Source organism: Ictidomys tridecemlineatus, chromosome 3, assembly GCF_052094955.1.
Source record: "Ictidomys tridecemlineatus isolate mIctTri1 chromosome 3, mIctTri1.hap1, whole genome shotgun sequence".
In the NCBI taxonomy this organism is placed as follows: Eukaryota; Metazoa; Chordata; class Mammalia; order Rodentia; family Sciuridae; genus Ictidomys; species Ictidomys tridecemlineatus.
Genome location: NC_135479.1, coordinates 23,383,873 through 23,403,065, shown reverse-complemented (window position 1 = coordinate 23,403,065; position 19,193 = coordinate 23,383,873). Strand labels below are relative to the sequence as shown.

General features: G+C 39.3%; 1 protein-coding gene across 3 annotated transcripts; it reads left to right on the top strand.

The window, feature by feature from the left end:
• Positions 1-1,599: 1,599 nt before the first annotated feature.
• Positions 1,600-18,767, top strand: Mrpl45 (mitochondrial ribosomal protein L45). 3 transcript variants are annotated; one of them, XM_078042136.1, is made up of 8 exons: positions 1,600-1,759; positions 3,144-3,321; positions 3,719-3,836; positions 8,374-8,472; positions 15,077-15,125; positions 16,383-16,532; positions 17,381-17,554; positions 17,859-18,767. In XM_078042136.1, exons 1-8 carry the CDS (start codon positions 1,694-1,696, stop codon positions 17,943-17,945), a joined length of 921 nt encoding a protein of 306 aa, XP_077898262.1. In that variant the 5' UTR covers positions 1,600-1,693; the 3' UTR covers positions 17,946-18,767. The 3 variants fall into 3 exon arrangements, with proteins under 3 accessions (XP_077898262.1, XP_077898263.1, XP_077898264.1); XM_078042137.1 differs by lacking the exon at positions 8,374-8,472; XM_078042138.1 differs by lacking the exon at positions 16,383-16,532.
• The last annotated feature ends 426 nt before the right edge of the window (positions 18,768-19,193 follow it).

Genomic DNA, 19,193 nt, shown 5'->3' with positions numbered 1-19,193 from the left:
ACTACTTGTATATTGGGCATGGTGGCACACCCCTGAAATCCCAGGGACTCAGGAGGTTAAGGCAGGAGGATCTCAAATTCAAGGCCAGCCTGGACAACCTAGTGAGACCCTGTCTCAAAATAAAAATTAAAAAAGGAGATATAGCTCAGTGGTGGAGCACCCCTGGGTGCAAGCCTCAGCATATCTCTCTCTCTCTCTCTCTCTCTCTCTCTCTCTCTCTTTCTCTCTCTCTCTCTCACACACACACACACACAAAAAAAAAATTTTAAAAAGTGATGTATGTGGTCTCCATACCCATAAGTAATCTCAGTTTGTCTTATAGTCTTTACCACTTTATTTCAACCCTTTTAGGAATTATCCTCCAGCCTAAAAGCTCTTGTATGCACAGACCATAATTCCTAATTCATTGCAAAATATTGTAGATAGGTGCTCAAACAGTAATTGATAAAATAATAACCAATGGGTAAACTGGCTTGGTGGTGCACCCCTATAATCCTAGTAACTCAGGAGGCTGAGGCAGGAGGATCACAAATTGGAGGTCAGCTTCAGTAATTATTAATTTTATTTTGAGACAGATCCTGTCTCAAAATAAAAAATAATAAAGGCTGAGGATGTATCTCTGTGGTAAAGTGCCGCTAGGGTTCAATACCTAGAACCAAACCAAACCAAACCAAAACTACAAACAACAACAAACCCAGAGAGTAAGTGTGGAATATGTTTGCTTTGACAACTGAATTTTTCAGGATAATCCCCAAATCATGACTCCTTTAAGAACTGAATGGGAGAAGTACATCATAGTGGTTAAGAACATGGATTCTGGAGTTAGACTGTTTGGATTTGAACTTCAGTTCTGCCAGTTTTTAGCTGTCTAACAGTAAATAAATCACTTAATTCCTCTGTGATTCAACCATATAATGTAAAATGGGAATACTGTTCTTATTTGGTGAAGATTGAGTTAAAGGATGTAAAATGCTTAGAAAATTGCCAGGCAGCTGGTAAGTGATTTCTAAGTATCAACTATTATTAAATTTGTTAATTTTAAGCCTGTGACTTTTCTGAAATGACAAATCAAGAATGTCTTGGGTACCTTTTGCCTTAGTAAACACAATGGACAATTCTCCTAATTCAACAATAATACTTTTCTTCCCAGGTAGATAGGGAAAACTTGAGGCTCAGGTTTTAGGTTACAGAGCATATAATATAAGGTCAGATAAAGATCCAGAAATTAGTCATTTTCGCCCTTTCTGGGATCCAAGAAACCTTCAATGTAAATACTTTAAGGTATTTTAAGGTAAATACTTGTCTCCTCAGAACTCTCTTGAATTCAGAGGGAACACCTTTTTATTTTTTTACCGAACTTAAGTAAGGTGCAGCAAGGTGTCAAACACATAGGAATGCAGAAATCCCAAGCCGCTAGACAGCCTTATGCGCACGCGCAGCTGGAACTCAAGCATTCTCCAGCCGGCGCGTGACAGCCGTGCATTTCTCCATACCCCCAACTGCGCACGCGCGCGTCCGTACGCGACCCTCCCTACCCCCGCGAGCACGTGCGCGTCCACGCGGCTCACATTTCGTCAGAGGGCGCGCTCCCTGGAAAATTCCACTCCCGAGCTAGCTCCACCCTTTGCGCCTTCTCTCCTACCTCACACTTTTCTTGCAGAGCCCCCATCCCAGCGGCCTTTGCGTGAACAAAATGGCAGCCCCCGTGCCTCGGAGGTTGGCTTCCTTATCCAAAGCTTTGGGATGGTGGTCTCGGCAGGTGGGTAGGGACAGGACAGATAGGACGCTAAAGACTGGAGAAGGAGGATAGAATAGAAGGGAATATTCGTTGCGCAGTTGTCCTTGGTGCAATTGGGCCAAGCGGCCAGAACTAGTTTGGGGAAAAGTTTTGAGATGGACGAGATTCCCTTACGTGGCTTGGTGATCTAATGGGGAGATCCTGTGCGGGGCCTTAAGGTTAAATGAATTAGGTCCCTTCAGTTTGGATTGGGTCTATCTGGAGGTGTTAAAGGGGAAAGAAGTGGAGCCTTGGCGGGTGGGCCCGCTTCTCCTGGATTCTTATACATAGCCTAAATTGATAGCTGGAAAGGTGGCCTGTAATCCCAGCGATTCCGGAGGCTGAGCCAGAAGAATCCCAAGTTCGAGGCGAGCCTCAGCAGTTTAGTGAAGCCCAAAGCAACTTGGGGAGACCTAGTCTCAAAATAATAAAAGGGCTGAGGATGTGACTCAGTGGTAAAGTGCCCCTGGGTTCAATGACCAATTAAAAAAAAAAGAGGTAGCTGGAAGGGCTGAGATTTGTGGCTCAGTGGTAGAGCACTTGCCTATCATGCATGAGGCACTGGGTTCGATCCTCAGCACCACATAAAAATAAAATAAGAATATTATATCCACCTAAAACTAAAAAATAAATATTAAAAAAAAAGGTAGGTGGAAAGGAGGGAGTCCTTTATTGTCACTGCCCCTTCCTGAGCAAATCTTATGATCAGAGTGAGCAGGTCACCTGGCCTTTAAATTATTTTTTGTTCAATGGGAGCTAGAACAGTAGAATAGTTTCCAGTGAGATTCCTGATAGAATGAGCAAAAGGTGTCAAGAAGAGAACTTTGCTTATATTTCAATAACAGCGTTCCATTCATGTGGGTATTGGGTTGATATTGAAGTTCCTCCTCAGTTTGAAAAGTTCTTTGAAAGTGCTTTACTTTAATAACTCTGTATCTAGTAGTACTATGGAATGTACTAGAAGAAAGCCTTTTTTTCTTTTTTAAAGAGAGAGTGGGAGAGGAGAGAGAGAGAGAGAGAATTTTTAATATTTACTTTTTTTTAGTTCTTGGCGGACACAACATCTTTGTTGGTATGTGGTGCTGAGGATCTAACCCGGGCTGCCCGAATACCAGGCGAGCGCGCTACCTTGAGCCACATCCCCAGCCCATAGAAGAAAGCCTTTTGTAAATAAATGTTGAGTGATGTTAATAAAAGTTGCTAACTGTGGAGTCTGATATGTCCCTAGGTGTTAAGGCATCGGTGCATTTTCTCCATTATAATTCTTCCTGAAACAATCTTTGGATATGCATTGCTTAGAGTTTGTTCAAAATAGATTTTTTTTTTTTCAGGTTGCCTATACTCTAATCTGTTCCTTATATTTCAGTCACTCTTGATAACTCAGTCTACAGCTGTAGTTCCAGTAAGAACTAAAAAACGTTTCACACCTCCTGCTTATGAACCCAAATACAAAACAGAAAAGGAGTTTATAGAATATGCCCGGAAAGCAGGATTGGTTATTCCCCCAGAACGTTTGGATCGGCCCATACATGTGGCCTGTACAGGTGAGGTGCAGTATTTTGGGGACCTTTACCCGATACTCTACTATCAGAGACCTTCTAGAACTTGGAATTCTTGAACTAAGATTGATAGCATTTAATTAACCACTAAATCAGTTCAGCCCCAGTATTTATTTTATATACATTGTGTTTCATAAAATCTTGATCTTGTTTTCACAGTATTTCTAGAAAGCAAATGTGAAATTTCTGCATTTTGTAGAAGTAGAAACAGACTTTTAAATTATTCTGTTTTTTTCCTAGTATAACATGGTTTCTTCTATGTGGAAACCTATTTTATAGATTAGTTTACTTTTTATCCAGGATCCTTCCCAATTTTATGTGACCTGAAGGTGATTTTTTATGATTCTTTTAAAACCTATTTAGTTTTCTTCTCTCCTTACAGCTGGTATCTTTGATACTTATGTTCCTCCTGAGGGTGATGCTCGAATGTCATCTCTTTCAAAGGAAGGACTGAAACAGAGAACTGAGCGATTGAAGAAAAATGCAGCATCACAATTGTCGTAGGTGTTGGAGACAATTATGGGTCAATGTTCAAATAGAAGTTTCTTATTGTTACTTTATCCCAGAGATGCCTTCTTGGGTTAATTGGGTTGAGTATATCTTTAATGTTTTGTCAGTATTGTCTTCTGTAATAGATTTGTATTTAATGCAGAATAATGTGGGCATTCTAATTCCTTTTTTTGAAATATTTATTTTTTAGTTGTAGTTGGACACAATATCTTTATTTTGTTTATTTATTTTTATGTGGTGCTGAGGATCGAACCCAGGGCCTCGCCCATGCCAGGCGAGTCCTCTAACCGCTGAGCCACAACCCAAGTGGCATTCTGATTCTTAACATCTCAACCTTTATTGATAATTTAGTCAAATCAGTGAATATGTGGACCCCTTTTGCAATCACATTTAAATTTTTTAATAAATAATAATAAAGGCAGCATATTTATTTAAGAATTATCTTAGAGTTAAAGCTTCAAAGAGTAATAAAAGTTAAAAAAAAGGGTCAAGAAGACATCTGTTACAGGGAATGAATAGGGCCTTAAGGAGCAGGATCTTGAACTTCTTAATTGAAAGTACAAAATCACTTAGTATTTGTCACTTTCTGAATCTAAATTATAAGTGCTTTGGGATTATGTATAGGTTTTGAGTACAAGTATATTGTCAGTGTTAGTTTTTCACATGGCCATGACTTACTTCTCTAAATACAGATTTTATCATATCACCTTCTCTGCTTTAAACTCTGTGGTACTCCATTGCCTGAAGAATAAAATCCAGATTTCTTTAGTGATAGGCAACACTTGTGATCTAGCCCTTGCCACCTCCTCTATCATCATCTTTTGCCCCTTGTTCCATTTTCCTCATCCTAAACTTCAGCATTTCTGAACTAATTGCCAATTCCTTAGAGTTCTCTTTGCACATCGTGAAAACACCCTTGCGTTGCCTTACTAACATAAAACCCGTTTTAAGAGTAGTGTCTGTGGGCTGGGGATGTGGCTCAAGCGGTATCGTGCTTGCCTGGCATACATGCGGCTTGGGTTCGATCCTCAGCACCACATACAAACAAAGATGTTGTGTCTGCAGAAAACTAAAAAATAAATATAAAATTCTCTCTCTCCCCTCCTAAAAAAAAAAAGAGTAGTGTCTGCTGTTAGGCCTTTTCTAACTCTTTTTAGTGCTGCTTTTGCTTTAATTGTAACTGAACACTTATACTTACTTTTTCTAATAACTGTACTGCTAATATTTGCTCCTGAACTGTGGGGTCTCTGATAATTATGATGAACAAAACTCATATAATTTTTTCATAGAGTTACCATTCTAGGAAGGAAAAACAGTCATTGTAAATACTGATTGCATACAATTAAATAATTATAGATAAGCTGAAGTATGAGTGCTGTGGGAACACATGACAGGGAAAGATGACAATCTGGTGGAGCAGGGAAGGCTTCCCTGAGGAAATGATATTTTAAAGTTGGGACCTAAGGGATTGTTTGGAGTTAGCTGGGTGGAGAAGGATAGCAGAGAATGGCATTCTAGAGAGACAGAACAATACGAGCAAGGCTCTGTAGTGAAAAAAATTATTGAAAAGGTGTTGGTTAGGGGCTGGGGATGTGGCTCAAGCGGTAGCGCGCTTGCCTGGCATGCGTGCAGCCCGGGTTCAATCCTTAGCACCACATACAAACAAAGATGTTGTGTCTGCCAAAAACTAAAAAATAAATATTAAAAAAATTTTTTTTCTCTCTCTCTCTTTTAAAAACAAAGAAAGAAAAGGTGTTGGTTTTTGTCAAATGCCACCCCATCCTCATCCCATAATGTGGATTGAGCCCAGGGATACTCTAGCTTCATCCCTAGCCCTTTTTTTACATTTTTTAAATTTTGAGACAGGTTCTTCCTTAGTTGTCCAGTCTGGCCTCAAACTTGTGATCCTGTGCCTCAGCCTACCAAGTAGCAGAGATTATAGACATATACCACCAACAACTGTCAAATGCTTTTGTGGTATCTATTGAGATGATGGTCTATTTGTCTTTATTCTGTCCATACGGTATGTTACACTAATTGACATTCAAATTTTAAGCTAACCTTGCATTCCTGGAATAAATTCTACTGGATGGTGTTCTTCAAACTTTGAATATATTTATAGTTACTAACCTTGCATTCCTGGGATAAATTCTACTGGATGGTGTTCTTCATACTTTGAATATATTTATAGTTACACTCTGATTAAATCAGGATTCCCTAATTATATAAAATTATAACTCAAAATGCTGTTGACTTATGAATCATATAATACATTGTGATTGTTTTTCTTTTCCAACATAAATTTTTTTTTCTGAAGGTCGTGTTTTCTATTTTGCTTAAAAAAAACCTGTATTTATGTAAATCCCCTTTTATTACATTTAAAACATTAAGTATTAGTTTTTTTTTTAAAGAGAGAGTGAGAGAGGAGAGAGAGAGAGAGAGAGAGAATTTTTTTTCTTTTTTTTTTTTTTAGAGAGAGAGAGAGAGAGAGAGAGAATTTTTAATATTTATTTCTTAGTTCTCGGCGGACACAACATCTTTTGTTGGTATGTGGTGCTGAGGATCGAACCCGGGCTGCACGCATGTCAGACGAGCGCGCTACCGCCTGAGCCACATTCCCAGCCCCAAGAGAGAGAGAATTTTTTATTTTTTATTTTTTAAAGAGAGAGTGAGAGAGGAGAGAGATAATTTTTAATATTTATTTTTTAGTTCTCGGCGGACATAACATCTTTGTTGGTATGTGGTGCTGAGGATCGAACCCGGGCCACACGCATGCCAGGCGAGCGCGCTACCGCTTGAGCCACATCCCCAGCCCTATTTATCAGTTTAATCCTCAAGAAATTGTTCCTGGAACCTGTCTATTTCAGTCTTAGTTAGTTGCTTTTTGGGCCCCACTGTACATCTTGGGATCTATTTAGTCAACAGCCTAACATTCCTTTTTTTTCTTTTGTGTTGTAGTCCCTGTTTCTTGGATCCTGTGTCTTCCCCTTTCATGTGTTGTTTGGTTTTGGTTTGTTTTTTTGCTTTTTCAGATGAGATCCCTCTATTTCCCAGACTGGCCTTATACTAATTATTCCCCTGCCTCAGTTTCCCAAGTTGCTGGGTCTACACTACTTTATTTTTTACTCTGATGACATATTCTTTAGTAGCTTCCTAAGAAACAATTTATGGGGGGCTGGGGCTGTAGCTTAGTGGTGGAGCTCTTACCTAGCATGTGTGAGGCACTGGGTTTAATGCTTAGCACCACATAAAAATAAATAAATAAAGGTATTGTGTCCATTCACAACTAAAATATTAAAAACAAAACCCCAAAACAGTGCATGGTCAATAAATGAGATTTTGCAAATATAAAAGAGAAATCTTACTGGATATTGTGGTATTGCCTATAATCCCAGCAGCTCAGGAGGCTGAGGCAGGAGGATCACAAATTCAAAGCCAGTCTTACCAACTTAGCGAGGCCCTAAACAACTTATAAAGATCCTCTCAATAAAAAAGGCTGAGAGGGATGTGGTTCTGTGGTTAAGCACCCCTAGGTTCAATCCCCAGTACTCAAAGAAAAAAATAAATCATCTTTTATTCTCCTACTTCATTTATAATTTTCTCAGGAATACAATTCTGGGCCAGATTTACTTTTTCCTCAATTAAAACCATTGTTCTGAAGCTGGGGATATACCTCAGTGGTATAGTACTTGCCTAGCATATGTGAGGCCCTGGGTTCAATCCCTAGTATGGGGTGGGGGGAAGTACTGCTCCACTTGGCATGCTAGTGCATACCTGTAAACCCAGTCACCTATCTCAAAAAATAAAAGGGCTGTGTAGCTCTGTGGTAGAATATCCCTGGATTCAGTCCCCAGTACAAAAAGTACTTCTTCATTCTGATTTTTATTTTTGTCGTGCTGGGGATTTAAACCAGAGTCTTGTGCACGCAAGGCAAGCACTCTGCCAACTGAGCTTTATCCCCAGCCCAACTGAACTTATCCCCAGCTTTGAGTGAAAACTGTTTGATCATCCATTCTTCCTTCCTTCCTTTTTTCCTTGCCTTCCCTCCCTCCTTCCTACCTTTTTATCTTTCTTTCTTTCCTGTCTTTCCTTGGGATTGAACAAGGTATTCAGGTGCTGAGCATGTGCTCTGTCACTAAACTATGCTTCTGGGTTGTTCTTTCTGTCTTGGTGCTCATAGGATAATTTTTTAAAATATTTTTTAAAATTGTTGATGGACTTTTATTTTCACTTATTTGTATGTGGTGCTGAGAATCAAACCCAGTGCCTCACACATGCTAGGCAAGCGCACTACTGCTGAGCCACAACCCCAACCAGGATAATTTTTTTCAATCCCAGAATTCTAAAATTTCACTTTGAGAGCCTTGAATGATTGATTTGAGAGTTTGAGGCTTAAATTTACAGGAATTGACACATTCAAAAATTAATTATTGAATGAGCAGGTACTAATGGAGGTTAATGTAAGTTAGGAGTTATGGGAATTTTATGAAGCTTTCTTTATAATGATTCTCATGCTTAATTTTACAGAATCCGGAAGATAAAAGAATTTGATGCTAATTTTAAAACAAAGGACTTCCCTGAAAAAGCTAAGGATATTTTCATAGAAGCTCACCTTTGTCTAAACAAGTAAGTGAACTCCCTATCTTGTATGTGTTTGTTCTCAATAGCTATTATCCTAGGCACATTTTTTTAAATATATATTTTTAGATTTTGATGGAACTTTATTTTTATTCACTTATTTATATACAGTGCTAAGAATGGAACCCAATGCCTCACATGCTAGGCATGTACTCTACCACTGAGCCACAACACAGCCCCAAGGCACAGTTTTCTGCACATATTTATTTCCTTTTCCTTCAAATAAGAGTTCTAGAGTGAGGGGCTGGGATTGTAGCTCAGTGGTACAGTGTTTGCCTGGCATGTGTGAGGCACTGGATTCCATTCTTAGCACCATATATAAATAAACAAATAAAATAAAGGTCCATCAACAATTTAAAAAAAAAGAGTTTTGGGGCTGGGGTTGTGGCTCAGTGGTAGAGAGCTCACCTAGCATGTGTGAGGCCGTGGGTTCGATCCTCAGCACCATATATAAATAAACATATTGTGTCTAACTACAACTAAAAAATAAATATTAAAAAAAAAAAGAGTTCTTTGAGAGAACTTGCAATGTGGAAAGTAATTAGTGACTGAAGTGATGTTTTGCTTCTCTCCCTGCTTGTAGGAGTTTTTACCATTTGGTCTGCCTCAGTTTTACCTGCAAGTGTTGGGACTATGCTGGAATGGCTTAAATCATCCTGATCTTTTTTGTACATTTGTCTTATGTATGTACATTTTCTTTTCCTTATTTTGAATTAGTTACTTTTGAAAATTTCCAGCTTTTTAAATTTTATTCAACCAAGGACATTTTAACTTTTTTTCAACCAAGGGCATTTTAACTTTTTTTTTTTTTTTTTTTTTTTTTTGGTGGTGCTAGGGATTGAACCCAGAGGCACTTGACTACTGAGCTATATTCCCCAGCACTTTTTATTTTTTTTTTTATTTTTTTTTTTATTTTTTTAAGGAGAGAATGAGAGAGGAGAGAGAGAGAGAGAATTTTTTAATATTTATTTTTTAGTTTTTTAGTTCTTGGCGGACACAACATCTTTGTTGGTATGTGGTGCTGGGGATCGAACCCGGGCCGCACGCATGCCAGGCGAGCGCAAAAGCTACCGCTTGAGCCACATCCCCAGCCCCCCCCAGCACTTTTTATTTTGATACAAAGTCTTGCTAAGTTGTCCGGGCTGGCCTCAGACTTGTAGTCCTCTTGCCATACCCTCCCAAGTAGCTTGGATTACAGGTGTAGGCCACCATGTCTGGCAGAACATTTTTATCTTGAGATAGGGTCTTGCTGGATCACTTAGGGCCTCGATAAGTTGTTGAGGCTGGCTTTGAACTCATGATCCTCATGCCTCAGTCTCCTGAGTTGCTGGGATTACAGATGTGTGCCACTGTGCCCAGCAAACACTTTAATTTTAATCACTGCCTTATCCCCCTTCCATGCTATTGTGGTCTAAATTTTTGGTTCTGGTTTCTTTTTATGTAGCTTTCATGTTTTGTTTACTTCCCTTCCCAAACCTGAAAGAATTCCTTCCTTCTTTCTTATTTTCTATGAGCATTTTGAAGATATAATCTTTTGGTTATTGCTGTTTCTATTGGAAAGTTATCTATTTTCTAGTTGTTTCTTTGAAGTTAAAGTTTCTTTTCATCTGGCTGCTTTTAAGATTTTTTTCTCTCCCTTGAGTATTCAGCAATTTACTATGATGTACTTACAGTTGTGTGTGTTTGTGTGTGTGTATTTGTGTGTGTGTCTTTGTTCTGGTATGTTTCCTATTGGTTTTTAAATTTTAGGGTATTTTTTCAGTGTTGGAAGATTCTCAGAATATCTCTTCAAATGTTGCTTCTGCTCTACTTTTTCGTTTCATTGTGTGATTTTTCAATAGACATATGTTAGAGCTTTTCACTATGTGCCAAATGTGTTTTAGGCTCTTTTTTAGTATTTTTCCAGTCATTTTTTTTTCCCGTCTCTACATCTTTAGTCTGATTATTTCTGGTTTGTCTTTTTTTTTTTTTTTTTTTTTAAAGAGAGAGTGAGAGAGGGAGAGAGAGAGAGAATTTTAATATTTATTTTTTAGTTATCAGCGGACACAACATCTTTGTTTTGTATGTGGTGCTGGGGATCGAACTCAGGCCGCACGCATGCCAGGCAAGCACGCTACCGCTTGAGCCACATCCCCAGCCCTCTGGTTTGTCTTCTTGTCTTTTTAATGTATGTAATTTGCTGTTAAACTTAGCTTGATCTTTTTTCACTTGATTTTTGTTGTTGTTGTTTAAATATTTTATATTTTTTTAGGTGTAGATGGACACAACACAATGCCTTTATTTTTATGTGGTGCTGAGAATTGAACCCGGGTCCCGTCTGTTCTAGACAAGCGCTCTATCGCTGAGCCACAATCCCAGCCCTTGTTGTTGTTGGGTTTTTTTTTTTTTTAATGTTTATTTTTTAGTTTTCGGCGGACACAACATCTTTGTTTGTATGTGGTGCTGAGGATCGAAGCTGGGCCACACACATGCCAGGCGAGCGTGCTACCGCTTGAGCTACATCCCCAGCCCCTTGTTGTTTTTTACTGTGTCCAGTTTCTCTGCTAAAATTTTCCATCTTGTCATCTAACTTCTTACTTTATTATGTTTTTTATTTATTTATTTATTTTATAGAGTCAAGGTTTTTTGGGCTGGGGTTGTTGCTCAGTGGTAGAGTGCTCGCCTAGCACCACATACAATAAATAAAATAAAAGTATTGTGTCCAAGTACAACTAAAAAAAAAAGAGAGAGAGAGAGAGAGTCAAGGTATTGATATGTTGCCCAAGCTGGCCTTGAATTACTAGGCCAAATATCCTTCTGGCTCAGCTACTCCCTGTGCTCCCCACCCCAAGTAGCTGGGATTACAGATGCACATCTGTCGTGTCACCTAATTTCTTTTCTCTCTCTCTCTTTTTTTTTTTTTTTTTTGGTACTGGGAATTGAACCCAGGGGTGCTTTGCCACTGAGCTATGTCCCCAGCTCTTTTATTTTGAGACAGAGTTTTGCTAAGGTTGTTTAGGGCTCAGCCTCCTGAGCTGCTGGGATTATAGGCATGTGCCATTGTGCCTGGCTCTAATTTATTTTCTTTCCTTGTTTTTTTGCAAGAATGAAAGGAATAGGATTTATTTAAGTAAGGAGAAAAGTGACAGAGCTCCCACAGAGCAAGGGGGGACCCAATAGCAGGTGGTTGCTCCTGAATTCTTTTTTTTTTTTTTTTTTTTGGTGGTACTGGGGATTGAACCCAAGGCCTTATCCATGCAAGACAAGTACTCTACCAATTGAACTATATCCCCAGCCCCTGAATTCTTAAACATATTATTACACTTATTTTAAAATCTTTGGTAACTCCACAATCTATATATGCTATACAATTGTTTTCAGTTGCCTTTTCTCTCCCCTCTTTTTGATTTTGGTTAGTTCTTATCTTTTGTATGCCTGCATTTTTCTAAAAAATAGTTTTGTTTTTTGGTACTGGGGAGCGAGTCCAGGGCCTTATGCAGTGCTAAGCACATGCTCTACCACTGAGCTACATAACTAGCCCTTTTACATTTTTTGATTTTGAGTAGAGTTTTGCTGTGTTGCCCATGTTGGCCTTGAACTTGGAATCCTCCAGTGTTAACCTCCTCAGTAGCTGGAATTATAGACCCACACCACCTTACTCAGCCCAAATATTTATTTTTTAAGAATCAAAAGATATGCTGGGTACCATGGAGCACACCTGTAATCCTAGCTACTTGGGATATTGAGGCTGGAGGACTGAGTGAGGTAGGAGTTCTAGGCCAGCCTGGACAACATATATGGAAAAACCTTCTCTTAAAAGGAAGAAGAAAAAGAAAAATTAAAGATATAATCATGTCAAAAACTATACCTTTAGGGGCTGGGGTTATGGCTTAGTGGTAGAGTGCCTGCACTGTGTTTCATCCTCAGCCCCACAAAATGAATAAATAAATAGATAGATAGATAGATAGATAGATAGATAGATAGATAGATAGATTTATCTATCTATTGTGTCCATCTATAACTACAAAAAAAAATACACACACACACACACATCTTTAGCTGGGTGTGGTAATGCACACTTGTAATCCCATTGATTCAGGAGGCTGAGACAGAGCATTACAAGTGTAAGGGCAGCCTCAAAAATTTAGCAAGGTCCTGAGCAATTTAGTGAGACCTTGTATCAAAATAAAAATTTAAAAGGGCTAGGGGTGGGGCTGGGGTTGTGGGTCAGCAGTAGAGCGTTTGCCTAACACGTGTGAGGCCCTGGGTTCGATCCTTAGCACCATATAAAAATAAATAAAATAAAGATATTGCGTCCAACTACAACTAAAAAAATAATTAAAAAAAAAAAGGGCTAGAGGTGTGGCTCAGTGATTAAGAATTCCTGGGTTCAATCCCTGGTACCAAAAAATAAAAAGTATATATATATATCTCTCTCTCTATATATATATATAGATATATATATCTTTATTAACATCTTTTATATATTTATACATGTTTGTAATAAATATGCCTAATATAAAATATAAAATATTATAAAATTTTATATTATAAAAGTTACCATTTTAACAATTTCAGTGTATAATTCAGTGGTTGTTGCACCACCATTATCACTATTCATTTCTAGAACTTGTTCATCATCCCAAACAGAAACCTTATGGTCATTAAGCAATAATTACCCATTTTCCCTTCTCTTTTGTTAACATCCATTCTATTTTCTCACTTTATAAATTTGCCTATTCTAATGCTGTTCTCTGAATCATTGTGTCCTCCTAAAATTATATGTTGAAATCTTAACAGCCAAGGTGATCGTATTAGGCTTTGGATCCTTAGGGAGGTGATCAAATTATGAGAACAGAGCCCTAATGAATGGAATTAGGGCCCTTATAAAAGAGGCCTGAGAGAACTTTTTGCCCTTTGGGGACTTAGCAAGAAGGCACCAATGTACGTTGAATGGGTCCATGCCAGACATCGAATTTGCCAATGTCCTGATCTTGGGCTTTCCAGTTTCTGGAACCCATGACGAATATATGTCACGCTGTTCAGTCCCTGAGACTACAGGTACGCACCCATGCTACAGGTATTAAACCCATGCTAAGCATATACTTGACCACTCTTCTTTTTTAATGTGGGCATTTGCATCTCTGAATTTTCTTCTTAGTATTACTTTTGCTACATCCCATAGGTTTTGGTATATTGTATTTTTTATTTATCTCAGAGTATTTTCTGATATCCCTTGTCTTCTTTGACCCATTTAAGAATGTGCTATGTAGGGGCTGGGGTTGTGGCTCAACGATAGAGTGCTTGCCTAGCACATGCGGGGCCCTGGGTTCGATCCTCACCCCACATATAAATCAATAAAATAAAGGTATTGTGTCCAACTACAACTAAAAAGTAATATTAAAAAAAAAGAATGTGCTATTTATTTCTGGATTGCTCAGTCATCCTTCATGCTGTCATAGAGTCTATCAGGTTGCATTTTTTCCTTTTTGAATGTTTTTGGATCCCTCTTCATATCTTACATCTGGGGATTTTCCTTTTTTCCTTGTAAATTAGGCTTGCCTGTTTAAAAATGTGTGTGCAAATGATCCCTGACTTACAATGGTTCAACTTAGGATATTTTTTTTTTACTTTATGATGGTGTGAAAGTAATATATATTCAGTAGAAACCCATACTTTGAATTTTGATTTTTGATCTTTCCTGAGTTACCAATATGCATATGATTTTGTCTCATGATGATGTGCAGCTGCAGGGGAAGCCACCATTCAATACTCTGTGGTATACTTTGTTACTATAAGATATTGTTAGGTTAGGTGTATTAAGTATGCCTTTAGCTTTCAGTATTTTCAATTTAATGATGGGTTTACCAGGATATAACCTACTCCTAAGTGAAAAAGCAACCTATGTTTGTGTGTGTATCCATTATATTTTACCCAGCATTTCTAGATGTTTGCAGTGGGAGTAGGTTCACATGAGTTCTGTCTGTTATGTTTCAGAATGTCTTCCTTTTATTTTTCAGTGTAAGTTCTCTTCTAACATTAAATGAACTTAAGCCAGGCATGGTGGTGTGTGCCTATAGTCCCAGCTACTTCGGAGACTGAGCAGGAAAATCCCAACTTCAAGGCCAGCCTGGGCAACAGAGGCAACCTAACAAGACCCTGCCTTAAAATAAATAAATACTCAGGAGCTTGGGAGGCTAAGATGGGAGAATCACAAATTCAAAGCCAACCTCAGCAACGGCTAAGCAACTCAGTTAGACCCTGTTTCTAAATAAAATACAAAGTAGAACTGGGGATATGGCTCAGTGGTCGAGTGCCATATCGAGTTCAGTCCTCGATACCAAAAATAAACAAACAAACCCAAAAAAGACTAAGAGAGCTCATCAAAAATGGAATTTATTTCTCCTGAAAACTTCTGAGGTAGGATAATAGATAAGAAGGGTTCATTTTTGTGTCTCTAGAACTTAACATGTCTTCTGGCTTACAATACATGTGCAGAAAAATGTAAAAATGAATTGTTTTTCACTTTTAGGTCCATATTCAACTTTCACACAGGGCATCATAAAAGAAGGTGTCAGTGATATCTCTCTCTCTCTCTCTCTCTCTTTCCTAGCTCAGACCATGACCGGCTTCATACTTTGGTAACTGAACACTGTTTTCCGGTAGGTTTTCATCCTTCTCAGAGCTGCTGGATACCTGAAGGGCAGAGCATAGATGTGTTGTCTTACAAAGGATCAGTTTTTTGTTTTTCTTTTCAATTAATTCTTCTTTTATTTATTTATTTATTTTTGGTACCAAGGATTGAACCCAGGGGTGCTGAACAACTCACTGCTATATCTGCACCCCTTTTTTATTTTTATTTTGAAACGGGACCTTGCTAAGTTGCAGAGGCGGACTTTGAACTTGCAATCTTCCTGCTGCAGCCTCCTGAGCTGCTGAGATTACAGACATGTACCACCAACTACACCTGGCATGAAGGATCAGATTTGAAAGTGTAGTAAGTTTAAGGCACTGGCTTAAATTTTTTTAGTTTTAGCTAAATGATAATGACGTGGCACAGAGTCTGGTAAGATCCATAGCAAATGAAGAAAAGCAGGAGTACCTCAGTGGACAGTGCTGAAACCATGAGGTGTAGATCCTGAGGTCACAGTAGGCTGTGTGAAGCCATACCTACACATGTCTGCAATGCAGCAAAGGATTTAACAAGGGTTCACAAGGCTTATTTGGTAACGGGCCTTAGGTGCACTAGGGGCTCTCAAGAATAGGGCTTTATGAGCCTGCGTCAGCAAATAGCAAGGCATTAAGCAATTCAGTGAGACCATGTCTCTAAGGAAAATACAAAAAATAGGGCTGGGGATGTGGCTTAGTGGTTGAGTACCCCTGAGTTCAATCCTTGGTACCAAAAAAAAAAAAAAAAGGGAGGGTGCTTTATGCTTCAGTTAGAAGTTCAAGAATAAGAACTTCGTTTTCTACAAATTCAGCTGTAGTTTCTATCTGTAGAACTTCAGTTTCTATCAATCCCCCCAGGGATAATTAGAGCAATAGGTCTTGGTGAAATTCCTACCTTTACTGCTAAAAGGTGAGGGGAGAGGGAAGAGAAATATGCAGTCATTAATAGATTATGCAAGTGAATGAGAGGAAATATGGCTCATTGGGTATGCAGGCAATAGTGTGGAATGCGGTTTTCACTTGAAGGGTCCTTGAGATAGGTAGGTCTCAGGGGAGGTGATTTAGATGAAAAGTCTAAAGCTTGAGCAGTAGCTTAATCATGACTTGGGAATAAAAGGCACAAGAGAGCATTTGGTGGGAAACACTGCCTGTGGGCTGTAGTATTGCAGGAAGTGAGAGCAAGTGTGGCAGTTCCAGCAACCTTACAGGGAGGGGGAAACCCAGTTGAACTTGTTCTTCTCTGCCCTTAGAATATGGTCTGGGACATCAAGTATAAGACTGTCCGCTGGGGCTTCGTGGAATCTTTAGAGCCAGCCCAGGTGGTGCAGGTTCGCTGCTCGAGTATGGTGAACCAGAGCAACATGTATGGCCAGGTTACTGTCCGCATGCACACACGGCAGGTAGAGTCACCAGTTTGCTTTCCTTCCAGCTTCTCTTTTCTCTCAGATTTAGAATCTTCTTCCAGAATCTTCTTCTAGTTCAGGACTTGAGGTTTGGGGATTTTTTTTTAAATTTTTTTTGGTGATGCTTGGGATGGAACCCAGGGCCTCATGCATGCTAAGCAGGGGCTCTACCACTGAGCTGCATCTCCAGTTCCAGTACTGTAGGTTCTTTTTTTTTTTTTTTTAAAGAGAGAGAGAGAATTTTAATATTTATTTTTTAGTTTTCGGCAGACACAACATCTTTGTTTGTATGTGGTGCTGAGGATCAAACCTAGGTCGCATGCATGCCAGGCGAGCGCGCTACCGCTTGAGCCACATCCCCAGCCCAGTACTATAGGTTCTAAGGAAAGGTTCACTGTGGTCTTCTTTCTGTCATTGCCCCTTCCTAATGCTAATAATGTTAGCCCTACTAAGGTGTGGTGTAAGGACATTCTCTCTCACCCTTCCTAGTGTTAACCCCACTCTGCCCTTTCCCATCAAAGAATCTCTAAGAAAAAAGTGTCAGCAGTTGATTAAATAGTCTTTGATTCAGACTTCTGAGATTTTTTTTTAAAGATGGACACAATATCTTTATTTGTTTTATTTATTTTTTATGTGGTGCTGAGGATTGAACCTAGTACCTCATAAGTATGAGGCAAGCATTCTGCCACAGAGCTATAAGCCCAGCCCTAGACTTCTGAGATTTAAAAAATTTTTTGAAAATTTAAAAATTCTTGTTAAGATTATTTCTAAAATGGTTGTTTGGCAAAACAAAGGAAAACAAAACAAAAAAACCTAACATGCCAGATTTGCTTTCATCCTTACAGACTCTAGCCATCTATGATCGGTTTGGGCGGTTGATGTATGGACAAGAAGATGTACCCAAGGATGTTTTAGAGTATATTGTGTTTGAAAAACACCTGCTGAACCCCTATGGGAGCTGGAGAATGCACGGCAAGATTGTTCCCCCATGGGCACCCCCTAAGCAGCCCATTCTTAAGGTAAGGAAGCTTGTACAGTTTAAGAGGCCTGAGGCAGGGGTTGAGGGTATAGCTCATAGGTAGATCCCTTGCCATGCATGTACAAGGCCCTGGGTTCTATCCCCAGCGCCACAGAGGAAGAAGAGACCTCAGTCAATAGATGGGCATCCTAAGTCCTCTTGGGCTCCACCTAAGGAGAGAGGGAAAGATTCAACAGTGGAGAAGAGGAACTCTTTGTTATGGGATGGGTAGAGGCAGGGATGAAGCCTTCTGGGTAAGCCATGGTCTTGGCTGGCAGGTAACTCAGCCTACTACTATCTTTCAGACGGTGATGATTCCTGGCCCCCAGCTGGAACCTTGGGGAAAATGTGAAGAGGCACAAAGAGAGAACCATAAGTCTCAGCTAGCCTGACGACAAAAATGACTCTTGGGGTAAAGCACTGGTGATGATGATTCTGGACGTTGTGAAGTCATCCATCTCTTTTACACCACCGCTGTTTCCTCCTGCCTTGCTTGGATCTTTTGAGCAGATTCATCCTTACAACCATGTCTGATGGCTGGGCCCAGGTCGTTGGCTAGTATGCACAGCCATGGACCCTTTTTATTTTTAAAATCATATGTCTAGCTTCTGAGTCTAGATGAAAGACAATATGTTTCACTGAACAAACATCTGATACATTTTTTCACAGCAGAGACTGTGGGAGCTAATAGGCAACATTCTTTTGTAATCACTGGGCAGAGATCAGAGTTTGAAATAAAATACTATCAGAGTGTTGGACAAATTTTGGTATTGTGCCTTGTGTGGTGACACTCACTTGTAAACCCAGTGACTTGGGAGGCAAGAAGATTGTAAGTTTGAGGCCAGCCTAGGCAACTTAACAAGATCCTGTTTCATAACAAAAAAAAAAAAAAGAAAGAAAAAGAAAAAGACTAGAGATGTAGCTCAATGGTTAGATCATCCCTGGTTTCATTTTTTTTTTTTTTTTTGTGGGTTCTCTATATTTTCCCCAGTTAAGATTCAACTGGGGGAATAGGCCAACCTTCAAGTGGAGAAGTGGAAGACAAGCCTAGTTGTGAGTGATCTGACTTCTAGGAAATCCAGACTTGGGAGAATAATTAGTGTTCATAAAATTGGGTATCACTTTAGAGGGTCTTTTTCTCATAGAGTGACTTACTGAATTAGCATTTATACTTTGTAGAAGAATATAAATATAAAGAAATAATTTATTCCTTAGCTTTTGGATTGTTTTCTTTTTATATATATATATTTTTATTTGTTTAGTTTTCGGCAGACACAACATCTTTATTTGTATGTGGTGCTGAGGATCGAACTCAGCGCCGCGTGCATGCCAGGCAAGCATGCTACTGCTTGAGCCACATCCCCAGCCCCTGGATTGTGTTCTTAATTAGTAGCTGCTTCCTGGTGTGACCCCTTGAAGTTTGGGAGGAGGCAAGGGCACAGAAGGGTTAGTACATTTGGGAAATTCATCAGCAAGACTTGGTTCCCTGATTTCTAGCACCTCCTAGAGATGGCAGCTATTCTTTCCAGCCCAGAATTGGGAAGGTAAATGCACCAGAAAACAGCCCCACCCCTCCTTGTTTCTTAGCTCCAGTTGGGCTGTTAGGAAAAGGATGTGGGACTTCATATGCTCTGTGTCCT